We start from the raw sequence: 16,500 nt of genomic DNA on the forward strand, positions 1-16,500 counted from the left end.
GCTGATTTTCTTTCTAGGATTTAACAGGAAAGAAAGCTTCTTAATCATGTGGAGTGCGAAATTCTTCAATATAGTATCACAAGTTCTTTTTTTTTTTTTTCTTTTTTTGAGACGGAGTTTCGCTCTTGTTACCCAGGCTGAAGTGCAACGGCGGGATCTCGGCTCACCGCAACCTCCGCCTCCTGAGTTCAGGCAATTCTCCTGCCTCAGCCTCCTGAGTAGCTGGGATTACAGGCACGCGCCACCATGCCCAGCTAATTTTTGTATTTTTAGTAGAGACAGGGTTTCACCATGTTGACCAGGATTGTCTCGATCTCTTGACCTCGTGATCCACCCGCCTCGGCCTCCCAAAGTGCTGGGATTACAGGCTTGAGCCACCGTGCCCGGCCAATATCACAAGTTCTTAATTGTGAATACTTCCCTAATAACTAAATGCATATTCTTTTAAATCGTAGTTTTAATGAGTGTATAGAATTTTACCCTATGGAAATGTCATTATTTAATTGACAAATTGAATTTTAGGTTTTAAAAAGTTTTTGTATTAATGCTGCAAAGAACATTTTTTACATATACATGGTTTTCTACATTTCTAATTATTTACTTTGAGTAAATTATTCTGGTTAAAGCATAGAAACTTTTTAAAAAAGATCTTTGATCAAAGTTTCTAAATTGTTCTTAAGAATGTTTATATTAATTTATAATTGAATCAACAGAGCATGAAATAGATATTTTTCTCTTCCCAGAACAATTATTTAAAAAATTATCGGCCAGGTGTGGTGGTTCATGCCTTTAATCCCAACACTTTGGGAGGCTGAGGCAGGTTTATCACAAGGTCAGGAGTTTGAGATCAGTCTGGCCAACATAGTGAAACCCCATCTCTACTAAAAATACAAAAAATTAACTTTGTGTGGTGGTGTTTGCCTGTAATCCGAGCTACTTGGGAGACTGATGCAGGAAAATCACATGAATCCAGGAGGTGGAGGTTGCAGTGAGCTGAGATCATGCCATTGCAGACTCCCTCTCAAAAAATAAACAAACAAAAATTATCATTTTATTCTTAATATGCGGGGAATAAAAAGTAAAATGGAAAGTGATTACTGATTAGCTTATTCATCATCTCTCTCTGCTACATAGATAAAATTAATTCAAAGTTCTATGCTGAAGACACAGATTATTCTTTATTGTTTAAATATTAGATCTTGTGTTGTTTTAAAACAGATTTTAAAATTGTTTATAAAATATATACTAATCAACAGGATAGGTTGAAAATGTTACCCAAAAAGCAATCTTAAAAAGTGTAGGGTAACATATTAGATTCTTAATCTAGTCTTGGATTACAGCAATCTGCTGATACATTTTTCATAAAGACATCTGAAAGTGCTATCGTACAATGTAAATTATGCTAAGGGATACCTGCAATGTTTCATGAAGATGAAAATTTATTTCTAGTGAATGTATTGACTTATTTATAAAAAGTAACTTCATTTTAATTAGTTAACTGTAAATGATCCATTCTAATTGAGGAGTAATTACTGTGTGAAAGAAGATAATTTTTATCTTGCAACTTTACTGAATAATTTTCAACATCCCTTTTAATAGTATTTACTAGAGTTACTAGTAACAGAAATTTACAGATTAGCAGGATGTTCTTTTATCAATACTCTTCAATTTATACATGTCCTTTGGATGAGATCGAGGTGAGAAATTAAAAACATGAGAACTAGAAAGAAAAATAATATTTAAGAACATAGAAACTTTGTGAGGATAATAAACCAACATATGAATGTTTTATTTTCTGATATCAACAAAAAGAGTCAAACTCTGTAAAATATTTGAAGAGATTTATTCTGAGCCAAATATGAGTGACCATGGCCCGTGAGGAGGTCCCAAGAACATGTGCCCAATGTGGTCGGGGCACAGCTTGGTTTTATACATTTTATACATTGGTTTGGTTCAGAAAGGTGGGACAACTCAAAGCAGGGACTTCCAGGCTATAGGTAAATTTAAACATTTTCTGGTTGACAATTGGTTGAGTTTATTTGGAGACCTGGGATTAATGGAAAAGAATGTTCAGGTTGAGATAAATGATTGTGGGGATGAAGTTTTATTTTGCAGAGGAATCTCTCAGCAGATTTCAGAGAGAGAGAAAGCAGATCATAAAATGTTTCTCATGGGACCCAAAAGGGTGCCTGGCTCTTTGTTGATTATCTCCTGAATCTGCAAAGAAAGGAAGGTATAGAATGTGACTTTTTCCCACAAGAGACTTTGCAGGGCAATTTCAAGGCATGACAAAGAAGTATATTTTGATTAAATATTTTCTTCCTTTTCTCATAATGTTATGCCAGAGTCAGATTGAAAAGCAAGTCACAATGTACAGGGTCAAATAAAACCAATCCGATAAGAATCCATGGTTTGTAGAACGTGACTCCCTGGACCCCTTAGGTAGGAATTGGGCAAGATAAAAAATCAGAGAGCTTAATCTTCACTGATAAAATAAATTCTAAGGTAAGTATATTTACAGGTATGCCACACAACAAGAAAAAGAGAAAGGAAGAAATTCTGAAGAGTTGCACGAAAAAGTTAGGGAAAAGATAATAATAGAAGAGCAATATGTGAAAGACGCCAAAGAGATAAAACAACTTAAACTGGCTATCAAATCACTGGAGGTGGAATTGGAGACTGTGAGAAATGATTCAAATCAGGTAAATTAATGTTTGGTGAAACTTCATGTTTCTACTTTTATTAATATTAGTTATAATATCTCTTTAATTTAGTATATATTATTTAGGCATAAAACAAACCAAAAATTTTATTTTATCTTAAAAAATGAATCATGGCACTTATAGCTACAATTATTTATAATAAATCTTGACATCAATATTTTGTTTTAGTTCAAAACCTTTTGAAAACAATGATATTCAATAATATATACGTAATGGTATTGTAAGAATGTTGTTCCTAGTGACATAGTTCAGCATATTTTTCCCTATTTCATGTTAATTACTGTTTCAAATGTTATGGAAAGGAAATAAAAGTTATCATAATAGTAAATAATCTCGTATTTTCTAAGAGGAGCTCAATAAATTTAATTTTCTTGACTTTTGGTGTTTGGAAATAAAAGACTATTTTTGTATGTGTATATCTACCTAACAGAAGTAACTGATTTGGTGGAAGAGCACTAGAAGTAGAGTCAGAAAACCTGGGGAAAATCCTGCAGCTTGCTTATATTTTTAAACTTTCACTATAGAATTATAAGTAAATGAGTTCATTGATTTGTGCATGTAGAAGTACTTAGTACAGTGCCTAGATATATCATTTATCAGTAAATGTCATTCTTAAAACTGACCATAACAATATTAGAAAAGTAGAATATCTATACAGTATTTTAGGAAAAAGGAACTTAAAGAATTTGGAAAATTTCATTCATCTGTCCAAATATCTGCCAAGCTAACGACTCTTACTCTAGGGAGAAGCATAGATTAGGTGTTAGAGTGCTAACCCAGTTTTATAAAATAGTCGCAGTTATTACTCCTTTATGCCTTGGGGTTTGTTGTAATTCAGTAAAAGCCTTTTTTTTTAATTCTGAGATTTAAAAAAATTATTTAGTGGTTTCTTTTTTGCCTTCATAGACTCACTGTCTTCAAATTTTTAAACTTTGGGGAATTCAAACCTCTATGAGGTTTGAGGTTTTGACTCAACTTTTTTTTCCAGTTAGATATCCAGTTATGGCAACCCTCTCATTGTATAAATGTACAGGTTATTATTTAATTTCAGAAGCAATCATAATATGTTATCCTATTGGGTACTAGTTAAAAGTTTTCTTTGTTTTGCTTAGATTTCTGATAGTCATGGAAAAGAAGAAGACCTGTTGCATAAAAACCACTTGATGCAAGATGCAATTGCCAGGCTTAGGATGGAAAGAGACACAATTAAATATCAAAACCTGGAAAAGAAATATTTAAAAGACATTGAAATTATAAAAGGGAGGAATGAAGACCTTCAAAAGACTCTAAAATGGATTGGGGAAACATTAACAAAAATGATAGCCCGTTCTAGTGGACGGCTTACTGCTCTGACAGATGAGAACACAGTGCTCCATTCCAAACTGGAGAAGGAAAAGGAAAGCAACTAAAGACTGGAAAGAGAAATTGAATCATACCGTTGTAGACTGAATGCTGTTGTACGTGATCATGATCAAAGTCAGTCATCAGAAAGAGACCAAGAGCTTGCTTTCCAGGGCACAGTAGATAAATGTTGTCATTTACAGGAAAATTTGAATTCTCATGTTCTGATTCTTTCTCAGCAACTTTCTAAAGCTGAGAGTAAGTCCAGTGGCCTCGAAACTGAGCTCTGTTACACAAGAGAGGCTCTGAAAGCCAAGACTTTGGTTTTTGAATGCATGCAAAGAGACCTAAATCAAACACAGTGTCAAATGAAGGACATTGAAAAAATGTACAAAAATGGCCAAGATAAAGTAGAAAAATGCTTAGAAAAGCAGGAAAGATTATGTCAACTACATAGACAAAGTATGTTGCTTCAACAGGAACTGAATGATGCTCACAACAAAGCTGACAATCAAGAAAAAACATTAATGAATATTCAAGCCAAATGTGATGCTAGAGTACAAAATGTTCAAGCTGAGTGCAGAAAGCTCTGTATTTTGCTAGAAGAAGAGAATCAGAGGTTGATCAATGAAGTTAATCAATTGAAAGAAAAACAATGTCAGTATGAAAGAGAGAAAGCAGAAAGAGAAGTGAGTATCAAGAAAAATATAAGTAAAATTTAAAGTAATATTTGGTTACAGCTAAATGTTGAATCTAGTTGAATATAAAAAAGGATATATATGATAAATATATCTGCTATATCAGCTTAGAAACATTCCTTGTTTCCAGCAAATCAAAGTTAGAACTGAGAGATGCTTTCCTCTGATTAAAGTCAATGTGTCACTTATGAAATTTTGTTATTATAGACTAATATTAATGTAGTCTTATACTGCTGAAATAATAATTTTAATGTATTTGTGTTGCCACATTTTAAGACCATGATAAATCAGATATATGGAAATGCATATACCTAAAATGGTATTTTGAAATTTATTCAATTAAGTGGGGTACTTTGACAGTTAATATCAGATTTTCCAGATGAACCGAAGTGTACTCCCTGTGTCATAATTATTTTTCTTCAGTAGCTTTAAATATATCTTAGTCGGTACAGTTTTGTTTTTCTTCATGTCAATTTGACTTAAATCTGAAACTGTTCGTCTTAAATCTGAAACTATTTCAATCTCAAATTATATATAGATATGATCATTCCACCCTTTAAAGGCATCTAACTTTACTTATAGTATGAGGAAAATGTGGTAAATTTTAGCCAAACTGTATTTGATTTAATCTTCCTACTGGCATTTATAATTCACTTTGTTGTTTTTATGAAAAATTTGCTTATAATTTTTACATCAAGGCTTAATTACTATCATTTGGATATAACTTTGTCTAGGACAAATAGAGGCATAGCTATCTGTGATGCTATGCCCCAATTTTCAGACTAAGGAGGATTTCAGACTAATGAGGAGTGGCAGGATTCATGTAGAGTAGGAATGGAGTAGTCAGACACAGCAGCTGAGGTCAGGTCGGGAGGTGGAGGGCAGATTACTTAGATCATCTAAAGCCATTGGAATTTTACTTTTGTTCTGTGATAGAAATCTATTGGAAGGATTTAAGCAGATGATTTAATGTGAGGAACTCTGAGGTTGATTTGAGTTTCTAATAAAGAAAAAAAAGAGGGAAATCATTCCACAATGTGTAATTTACTACCATCAGTCCCACCCACATACTCATTTCTTTTTGAGACTTCAGAAGGCTTTTAAGCACTACAAATTCAACAGGGGAGGAATGACTAGTGAGCTGAATATGTTGCGTGAGTAACAATACTAGTTTGATAGGAAGATAACACCTTCTGTATCCTTAATGGGATTCAGTAATAAACAGGAATGTGTACATATGAGGAAAAGAAGGTGAATCTGTCTGTGTGGTGATATTTTTCAAAGTGTATACTTTAGAGTTAAATATTATTAACGGTTCAATAATAAGGTGATTTGTAAAACCAGTAACAAAAATAACATCAGGTACTTGTGAGACAACTTCAACAAAAACGGGATGATGCCCTACACAAAGCATCAACATCAAAAACTTTGGTGGATGCGTCATTGCATCACTCCGTCCATTTAGAAAGTAAGCTGGAGGATTCAAAGAAGAAAGCAGGCCAGATGAGAAGTCAAGTATGTATGAAACTTCACATGCCAACAACAGTTAATCTGTAGGTGGTTAACTAATATAAAGTTTTTGGGGTACTAATTTTAGTGGCTGGCTTTCTTTTGTATTTTCATTCTAAGTAATTTTATTAAAATTTTATAGTGGATGCCTTTCTTTTGTATTTTCATTCTAAGTAATTTTATAAAAATTTTATTATCTTTATAATACACCTATTTGTTAATCTCTGGCTTTCATTCTGCCATTTTTATACAAATATTTTTTCCTTAAATATTTAACCTTAGGAAAGTTGAGAATTATGCATCCTTTCTCACATAAGTTCAGAGAGGTTTTTCTTTTTTCCTGTTAGTCTGTTTTTAGTGGTTTCTCTATTGCCATGATGAGAAAAGCCAGATTAATTCAGAGGATAATGTCTAATGGAATGTTTCAGAAAATTATCTTATTTTTAATCTCTACTTTTCTGAATGAATAAAGAACCTGTGTATACTTATTTCATAGATTTCAGGTTAATTTTGTACAGAAAGGCCATTCTACTGAATAAATTTTTATTTTGGTGAAAATCCTTACTCTGTATTGGGCTCAGAGAGTACACTCTGTTTCTACATGAACATAGACAGTTAGCATTTGCCAACATGTATCTATTTTCTCTTGTTTATTAAAAAAAACTAAAAAGGGGATTATAGAAGATCAGCAAAGGGTGGGTTTGAGATGTTTGGGTGGGTTAAGTGGGCATTTAGACAACAGGGCTTCTCCTTTAGCATGTTTAATGGACACCTTGCAGTTTAGGATGATGCTTTTTAATGACTTCTCTTTTAATGATGCCTTGAGTCCTGCTACTCAATGGGAGAGTCAATATGATCTTGTAAGATCTTACTTGGAATGGACTTTGTTTTAATTTTGTTCCTGCTTATTTTTAAAATTTCTTGAACTTTTCCTACAAAGGAAAGATGATGCTTAGTTTTAAATATTAAAAATGTGCAAGTTGCTTTGCTATAATAAAACTAAATGCATACATACAAAAAACTCAAATTATAGTTGATGTGGTAGTGTTTGGAATTCAAAAATATAAATGCTTACCATAAGGTAATCCTTTATCTTTCCACATTTTACCAATTTGTAAATTTGAGTATTTATCTAATAAAATATCATTCAAAAGCAGGAAGAATATTGTGTTTTATTCCTAGAGAATGGATCAGTCAACTTTTCTGTACAGGGCCAGATAGTATTATTTAAGGCTTTGTGAGCCGTAAGATCCCTCTTAAATAACTCAACCCTGCAGTTATAGCCTGAAAGTAGCCATAAACAATATGTGGATTGAAGGGGTATAGCAGTGTTCCAGTAAAATTAGTTACAAAAAAACAGGTAATGGGATGATTTTTCCTGGATTATGACCTTTTTTAAATAAAAAAGACTGTGATAGTCTAAAACAATATTTTATATCTATTATATTTTGTTGATTTATTCATCTACTGATGGACATTTAGGTCATTTCCAAATGTAAATGGTTTAATTCTTTGTTTTAGTTTCAGGAAATGCAGGATCAACTTACAGCGACTTTAAGATGTGCTGAGAATATAGAAGGCTATGTACAAAAGTACGGTTTGAACACTAAATAACTTGAGTATTTATAAAGCAAAAGAGCACTGTAGTATGAGAATTGTTATCAGTTATGATAATAAGTATGCCTTTGTGAAGCCAAGGAAAAGTTTCATTTGTAAACTATATTGAAACACATCATTTTTCTACATTATTCCTAGGTAGAAAAATGACACAGTTGCCCAAACATCTGTTTTTAAAATCTCTAAGAATTTGTGTAACTGTACCTTCAGAAGTTTGTTTAGAATTTACATGATTTTAAAACATTTGTATATGAGAGTAATTATTTTTAAATGCACATTTTAGGCTTCACATAGAAAATTCCACGATAAGAAATATAATTAAAAAGCAAGACGACCAAATTGAGCAGCTTCAGAAAATCATGCAAAGTTCAACTTTGGTAAGCCAATCTCTTAATTTCTATCATACTGAAAAGGAATTTTATTTTTCCAGTAGGACAGGCTGAATATCCCTTGTCCAAAATGCTTGGGACCAGAAGCAGATTTTTTTCAGACTTTGGAATATTTGCATATACCTAATGAAATATCTTGGGGATGGTACCTGAACCTAAACATGAAATTCACTTATGTTTCTTATACATCTTATACACATAGCTGGAAGGTAATTCTCTACAATGTTTTACAGTAATTTTTTGCAGGTAACAGTTTTCACTGTTTTCACTGCAGCCTGTCATGAGGTAAGGTGTGGAATGTTGCAGTTGTGGTGTCGTGTCTATGCTCAAAAAGTTTCAGATTTTGGAGCATTTTGAATTTCAGATTTTTAGATTAGGAATGATCAATCTACAGTACAGTTGCTCCTTGACTTACAACAGGTTTACATGGTAATGTCTTTTGTTTGACTGAAACATTATAAGTAATATTTGATTTATTTCAGATGCAACATGTGTTGCAAGAAAATGAAACTACAGAAGTAGATGAAGGTATGTTGCCAAAATTTATGAATTAAATTCAAATCATTGATTTCTGAAATAAAATGTAAGTAGTGTACTGTATTCCTCTCCATTGCTTGGTTAATAAAAACTGCATTAAATATTTTTTCTGATATCCCTTTAGTGAAAAATGTGAAAACATAATCATAAGAAAGAGTATACTTATGCCTTGTTAACCACTCACCATACTCTGCCCCTTTGTTCTAGCATCCAGCTACACTAGACTACATGGAGCTCCACAGTGATCGTCCTCATCTCCAGCTCTTTGCATTTACTTCTTCCCTCTATCCTACGTATGTTTTCTTTATCCTTCAGTTATCAACCTATGAGTCACCTCCACCAAAAAGCCTACAATGTTGACACAAACCTGGGCTAGTATCCCTTTTGTGTCTTCTGATAAATGCCTGTCATTGTATCTATGACTCTCTATGGGAATTGCCTGTTTGTTTTTCAGATTATAGCATACAGTTGTTGAGCGGTGGACTGTATCATCTTCATCTTATAATTCCAGTGCTTGTCCTAGTGCCTCAGCACATGGTTGGTAAATACATGAATGAAGAGTGAGAAAACCAGAAGCTCTGATACTTAACTACCATGATAAGGAATTCAGTGTGCAACTATGGGCAAATTATATTTAATAGTAATTGCATATTGTGCATATTTTTCATCCTGACACGGCCTCCTATAATGCTGGGATTACAGGCATAAAGCACTGCGACTGGTCTGTTTTGCTTCTTCATACACTATTTCTCTTTTTTTTTTTTTTTTTTTGAGACAAAGTTTCGCTCTTGTTACCCAGGCTGGAGTGCAATGGCACGATCTCGGCTCACCGCAATCTCCGCCTCCCGAACAGCTGGGACTACAGGCATGCACCACCATGTCCAGCTAATTTTTCTATTTTTCGTAGAGACGGGGTTTCACCATGTTGACCAGGATGGTCTCGATCTCTTGACCTCGTGAGCCACCTGCCTCGGCCTCCTAAAGTGTTGGGATTACAGGCGTGAGCCACCCCGCCCAGACCATACACAATTTCTCATTTAATCAGTCCCCTCTTGTGAGCTATTTACGTTGTTTCCAACTTTTCCTGATTTTGAGGAAAAAAAGAGCTTCAAGAAATGTCCTTGCAGCTCTATCTCTGCCCACATACACTATTCTTTCCTCGGGATAAATCTGCAGGCCTAGAATTGTTTTGGTGATGCAGACAGCTGTCACCAAATAATCATCGGAAGAAGTTGGCCCTCGCCGTGGGCGAGTGCCTTTTCAGCATACTCGTAAGTAAGAAATTTAAAAAGAATCAGGAGCTGTTGGTCTTCCAAATTAGTTTTCTCTTTCCTCTCCCAGCATATGGCTTTTAAAAGGCTCTGGGAAGATTTCACTGTTTTAATTCCATAGAGAAAACAATGTGTGGCTCAAGAAACCCTTATAGGCCGGGCGCGGTGGCTCAAGCCTGTAATCCCAGCACTTTGGGAGGCCGAGGTGAGTGGATCACGAGGTCAAGAGATCGAGACCATCCCGGTCAACATGGTGAAACCCCGTCTCTACTAACACAAAAAATTAGCTGGGCATGGTGGCGCGTGCCTGTAATCCCAGCTACTCAGGAGGCTGAGGCAGGAGAATTGCCTGAACCCAGGAGGCGGAGGTTCCGGTGAGCCGAGATCGCGCCATTGCACTCCAGCCTGGGTAACAAGCGAAACTCCGTCTCAAAAAAAAAAAAGAAACCCTTATAATCATGCATGAGCAGGGAGGAAGGGAGGGAGAGACCTTTCTGCAAATGTATTTCACGCCATGGCTTCCCACATGCCTGCCATTTATTAAGCCGATTGTTCGGTCTTCCCTAACATCCTCTCAGCGAAGCAAATGACCTCATAAGCCAAAGAGAAGGTCAGTGAGCTCTTTCCAAAAGGCAGAACTAGGAATCCACATTTCCTAGCTCACAAAGGGGCTGTGTGGGGGAAGTGTCCTTCCACTCCTGGGCCTCCATGCCAGGCATCTAATCTGAGGGGTGCACAGAAGTGCAGCTGGGCAGCCTGTTGGAGGCTTTGCCTCTTGTTTGCCAAAGTAAGGTCCCTTTCTGGCACTGGTGGCCTTTCCACTTCAGCTACCCTTTGGATTACTGGAAAATGTCAGGCCTGAGGTGTCCTTGAGGCAGGCAGGACAAATGAGGACATGGCAGCCCTTTCCCATCTGGGAGCTGAGGCTCCTTTAATGTGAAGACCTTAAATGGCATGTAGGAGCCAGGGGCTGGGTTCTTATCTCCTGAGCCTGGCCAATGTCCAGACTTACCTTATTTATAGTGCCACTGACAAGGGCAGCGCAACTGGCCGGCAGCTGCACAGAACGTTGGGGCCATCTAACCAGGCCGTCTGCCTGCACAGCCGCTGTCCCTGCTCAACAGGCTGGAGGACAGAAGACAGAACCCTGACACTGCAGGTAAGGACCACTGGTTCCCCGTGCCCTTCTCTCACTCTTGCCATCCTTCCCAGCCTGACTCTGCAGCAGGCTTGGACAGCAGCCATGTAGGCATCCTGCTCCATGCACAGGGAGTGTCCCAGGCCTGGGAGAAGGCTCTCAGGCACTGGGAGCTCACTGACCCCAGCAGAGATGCAGGTGGTGCTGGCTGCTGGCTCCTACCAATGGCAAAGCCCAGGAAGAGAAGGCACCCTGCCCAGAGATACAGGGGTGTCGGCTTGAAGATAGAGAACCCTGCTCATTGGGAATAAGGAGAGGTTTAAATGAAATTGAACCCCTGCCCCCACTCAGTGGGAATCAGATTTGAACACCGGAAAACATTTTTTAAGGGGAAAGCAAAAGAAGAAATATTATAAACATTGGAAAGGGGGAAAACCACAGTGCACTTGAATTTTTTCTCCCTGACAGAATTTCCGGAAAGCCTGGGCTGAAATGGCAAATTACTGATGAGTCTGATTACCCTGGGAAAGTATGTTTATACAACATGACTCTTCGTGGCTGATGGTTTGAAAGTCCAGAGAGCTGTTGCGTGCTTTAAAAAGGAAATGCATGAATATTTTACAATTTCCAGAGCAGGGCAAACTCCAGGATGCACAGTCCTGAGTAATGCCCTGGCCAATTGTGTAATAATCTCAATACTGATAGGATGCCATATATATGATAATAGACATCATCTATATAAATATCCTCTAGCCAGACTCCATGCAAGACACTTTATCAAGTCTAATCTAAAAAGAAAAGAAAGAGTTGTCAGTCCGGTTTTTGTTTCTAAATTATTCTGGAGTACGAAGAGTGTTAATAAACACCTGCATTACAGGTTAATGCTATTGTAGCTCACATTTGCTGTATGTAAGTTTATTTTCATCATTTTATTTGTTTCTTGAAGAATATTATTTGAATTTTATTTTATTGCTAGGCTTTTACAATTTTATTGATACGTGATATTTTACATATTTATGGGGTACCTGTGAGTGTTCAGTACATACACAGAATGTGTAATGATCAAATCAGGGTTTTGGGGTATCCAGGATGGGCTGGAATAAGGTTTATTATATGTTGAGATCCATCCGACCCAAGTTTTTATATTTAATTGAATAGCTGACTAATCCACTCAAATGATTACATTTTGGAGGCTTTTTCTTATATTAAAAAATATTTTAATATATTACTTCCATGAAAAGTTGCATATTTTCCAACATAGGTTTCCCTGACTGCTCACCCACCACCTTGTCTTTTAGAACATCTCATACTTTTAAGTTTCATTGTTCTATTTAGAGCTTCCAGAGTTCTCCATTGATTTCAAATCCCCAAGGTCAGGCCAAGCCATGCCTCTCACTGCATTCCCATGACCTGAAGCACAGGGACCTACACACTTTCCACTGATCTCTAAAATATTTCATGTTTACAATACATGGCCCAGAGACTGATTTTAATTCATTCTCTCCCCACCAAAGGATGAGGTAAAATTATATTGAGTGTTTACATTTTCTTTTTTTTTTACTCTACAAATAATCTGTGTTTACTATAGAAAATACAGGCCAGCAACAAGAAGAAAATGGAAAATTATATATACTCTTATTACTCAAAGGTAACTATTCTTGCAATTTATTGTTCATTTTAATTATTTATTGATTCTTAGGTATCTTTGATTGAAAGACTAACCATTCACTTCATAGTACGAGATATTTTAAGGTGAATCCAAAAACATTAAGTTATTTGGGAAACTGTAAATTACAATTAGCAGAAACATATATATCAATCAAGTTATTTGGTAATCTGCTTTCTCTCCAATTTATGGTCAATGTCTTTTACTGCTGATTCAAAATCTAATTCCTTGAAAATCAGTTATCTCTATACATCATTATGACCCATTTTGGTTAGTCAATATATTAAAATAGTCACAATAGTTGGATAGATGAAGAGTCAAAGGGCATAAAGATTTAGATAAGATATTTTATTAGAATATAGCGATATAACATCAGTTTGAAGTATGATCTGGTAATTGATTCCTACCCTAGTACTGGTCCCTTTTGAATCAGGAAAAACTCAACCATCTTGTGCCTTGATCTGCATGCCTGCCATGCCTTACAAAATCTGATTTACTGATTTTTTTTTTATTACCATTGATTTGTCAGCACCTCCTCACTTAGTCTCTAATACACTAAAATATGGATGAAAAATAGAGAAGAACCAACATAAGTGCTGAGTAATTTAATGTGTTACAATTTGGGACTTTATTTGAATTTAATGGATACATTTTAGATAGGGAAAAGAGGAATAAAAATCCATTTTAACACAGGACTTTTGTTGCAGTTAAAGAGCAATACTGAAAAATTAAACTGAACTAAAACCATCTGAAGCCAACAATTCGGAAAACATACTTGATGTGTTTTATTAAGGGGGAGCATACAATTAGATATGAAGAGGAAAGTGCAAGAATTTCATTCTGCTCTTTTATTATTATTATTATTACTATTTTTTTTTTTTTTTTGAGACAGAGTTTTGCTCTGTCGCCCAGACTGGAGTGCAGTGGTGCAATCTCAGCTCACTGCAACCTCTGCCTCCCAGGTTCAAGTGATTCTCCTTCCTCAGCCTCCCAAGTAGCTGGAACTACAGGCATGTGCCACCACACCCTGCTAATTTTCATAGTTTTAGCAGAGACAGTGTTTCACCATGTTGGCCAGGCTGATCACGAACTCCTGACTCCAGGTGATCTGCCTGCCTCTGCCTGCCAAAGTGCTGTTATTCTGGTGTTTAAAGAGTAAGCATGTCTAGATGGTATCTGAAGTGGCTGTGGGGACCACCTATTTTCATATTAAGTAAAAGCCATCATAGTGCTTTTTGCCTGGGCTTAGTTCTGTTCAGCTAAATCTAAACTAATTTCAAAATATCAGCCCGTGGTTTCATATGAACACAAAATAGAAAATGACATGATTTGAATATTCTACTTCAAGTCGTATCCTTTATAAGAAGATGAAATGGTTAAGATGAAGGCACAATGGGTTACATAAAAACATTGTGTGTGTGTGTGTGTGTGTATATATATATGTAATAATATGTAATAACTAATAAACAGTGCAATAGCTCAAAAGTGGAGTATGGTTAAATAAAATATAATATAGCCATAGTATGGAATATAGGCAACCATCAAAAATAAAGTTTACATAGAACTTTCAATTTTTAAAGCTCTAAATACAAAGCAATATTCATAATATATGTACTGAAAAAATACACCAAAATATATACAATTATCATTTCTGAAGGATAAGATTAGTAGTAATTTTATATTTTTCTTTACATTTTAAATGGTTTACTAAATGTTCTACATGAAAACTAATGATAAAAGTTTTAGTAATGCAAAATTCTATGCAAACATAAAACACTCTAATTATTACCACCAATTATAAAAATTGTAAATAACCAATCAGAATGATTTAGCCTATTAAGAATAATGGCTAGTTTGGGAGGCCGAAGGGAGAAGATTGCTTGAGCCTAGAGTTAGAAAACAGCCTGGGCAAGAAAACAAGACCCGAACTGGAAAAAAAAAGGTTAAAATTTATTAAATGATCTTTATATTCAGGAACTATGTTTTAGCTCATTTAACACAACAGCCCTATAGGCAAATGTTATTATTAATTTTATTATTAGTCCTATTTTCAGAGAAGGAAACTGAAGCTTAGGACCATGCTATTCATTGCTGAGGGTGCAACCAAGTTAAAGATAATGTCTTTTTTGTTGTTGTTGGGATTTTTTGCTTGTTTGTTTGTTTTGAGATGGAATCTCACTCTGTTGCCCAGACTGGAGTGCAGTGGTGCAATCTGGCTCATGGCAACCTCCATCTCTTGGGTTCAAGCGATTCTTGTGCCTCAGCCTCCTGAGTAGCTGGGATTACAGGCATGCACCACCACACCCAGCTAATTTTTGTATTTTTAGTAGAGACGAGGTTTCACCATGTTGGCCAGGCTGGTCTTGACTTCCTGACCTCAGGTGATCTGCTCACCTTGGCCTCCCAAAGTGTTGGGATTACAGGCATGAGCCACCGCACCTGGCCTATGTCTTTCTTTCTGGTACTTTCCAATCCAGTTGGCTTTAGACTTGAATGGCAAAAAAGCAACCCTCTTACCATATGCAATGGGCAGCATGGTTTGAATGACATAAATGAATGCTGCAGGCATTGAGGGCAAAAATCTATGGATGTTTTTAAATACTTGGCATAAAGTTTACAGAGCAAGGGACATGGCACCTGGACAAAAGGAGGAATTAGCAGAGACTGAGAACATTACAGGTGGGAAGGAATGTGAACAATACGGAGATGGAAAGTGATAAGATTCCTTCCAAGGTACCAGAAAACGTGCTAAATGTGTTGAGGGCTGGGTAATGACTTAAGGACAAGGGCTGCCTCACTTCTCTTTGTTCTTTTTGGGATATTTCTAAAACCCAACATTTTGTAAGACGAAATAAGGAAGTTTCTTGGCTCCCCAAAATAAAAGGGCAAAAAAGAAAAACATGGTTTTCATTAAGTATCTAGAATAAGACTAATTTGGATTCCAGATTTAAAATAAAATGAAGCTCTGAATTAGAGAGATAATATTTGTTGGCGTTCAAGTGCTCATGGCGAGTGCAGCAGCGTTGTGAGTGCTACACACACACACTCAGGATGTGCAGGGTGGGTGGCTCCACAAGGAATGCTAACAGTTTCCTTGTTTATAGATGAGGACGCTGAGGCACTGAGAAGCAAAGGGGCACAGAGGCAGTACAGGGGAAGCTGAATTTGAATGCAGGCAGTGCAATACCAGCTTCACACTAATCCCACTAGACACTTGGAAAAGCCCCCACAATGGAGAAAGGACCTCATCTTAAAAATGAAGCCAGACACGGTGGCTCACGCCTGTCATCCCAGCACTTTGGGAGGCCAAGGTGGGTGAATCACCTGAGGTCAGGTGTTTAAGACCAGCCTGGCCAACATGGGGAAACCCCATCTCTACTAAAAAATACAAAAATTAGCTGGGTGTGATGGCATGTGCCTGTAATCCCAGTTACCTGGGAGGCTGAGGCAGGAGAATTGCTTAAACTCGAGAGGCAGAGGTTGCAGTGAGCCGAGATCATGCCACTGCACTCCAACCTGGGCAACAGAGAGAGACTCCATCTCAAAAAAAAAAAAAGAAAAATGAGGACTTTGACCTTATTTTTATTTTTCATTTTTAATTCTCCCTTTAG

General features: G+C 36.4%; 1 protein-coding gene across 1 annotated transcript in view; it reads left to right on the forward strand.

Annotated features, from left to right (window-relative positions):
* The window catches only part of LOC135272763 (ankyrin repeat domain-containing protein 36B-like), a 59,878-nt gene extending 50,649 nt beyond the window's left edge, over window positions 1-9,229 (forward strand). Inside the window, 7 exon segments of the mRNA XM_064371353.1 lie at window positions 2,522-2,702; window positions 3,836-4,753; window positions 6,125-6,277; window positions 7,793-7,863; window positions 8,172-8,265; window positions 8,760-8,805; window positions 9,022-9,229. Of these exon segments, the coding sequence (XP_064227423.1) occupies window positions 2,522-2,702; window positions 3,836-4,753; window positions 6,125-6,277; window positions 7,793-7,863; window positions 8,172-8,265; window positions 8,760-8,805; window positions 9,022-9,059 (1,501 nt within the window). The 3' untranslated portion in view covers window positions 9,060-9,229.
* Window positions 9,230-16,500: the final 7,271 nt, after the last annotated feature.

Source organism: Aotus nancymaae, unplaced genomic scaffold (genome assembly GCF_030222135.1).
Source record: "Aotus nancymaae isolate 86718 unplaced genomic scaffold, 86718_ANA_hifiasm-v0.15.2.pri h1tg000131l, whole genome shotgun sequence".
Classification (NCBI taxonomy): domain Eukaryota; kingdom Metazoa; phylum Chordata; class Mammalia; order Primates; family Aotidae; genus Aotus; species Aotus nancymaae.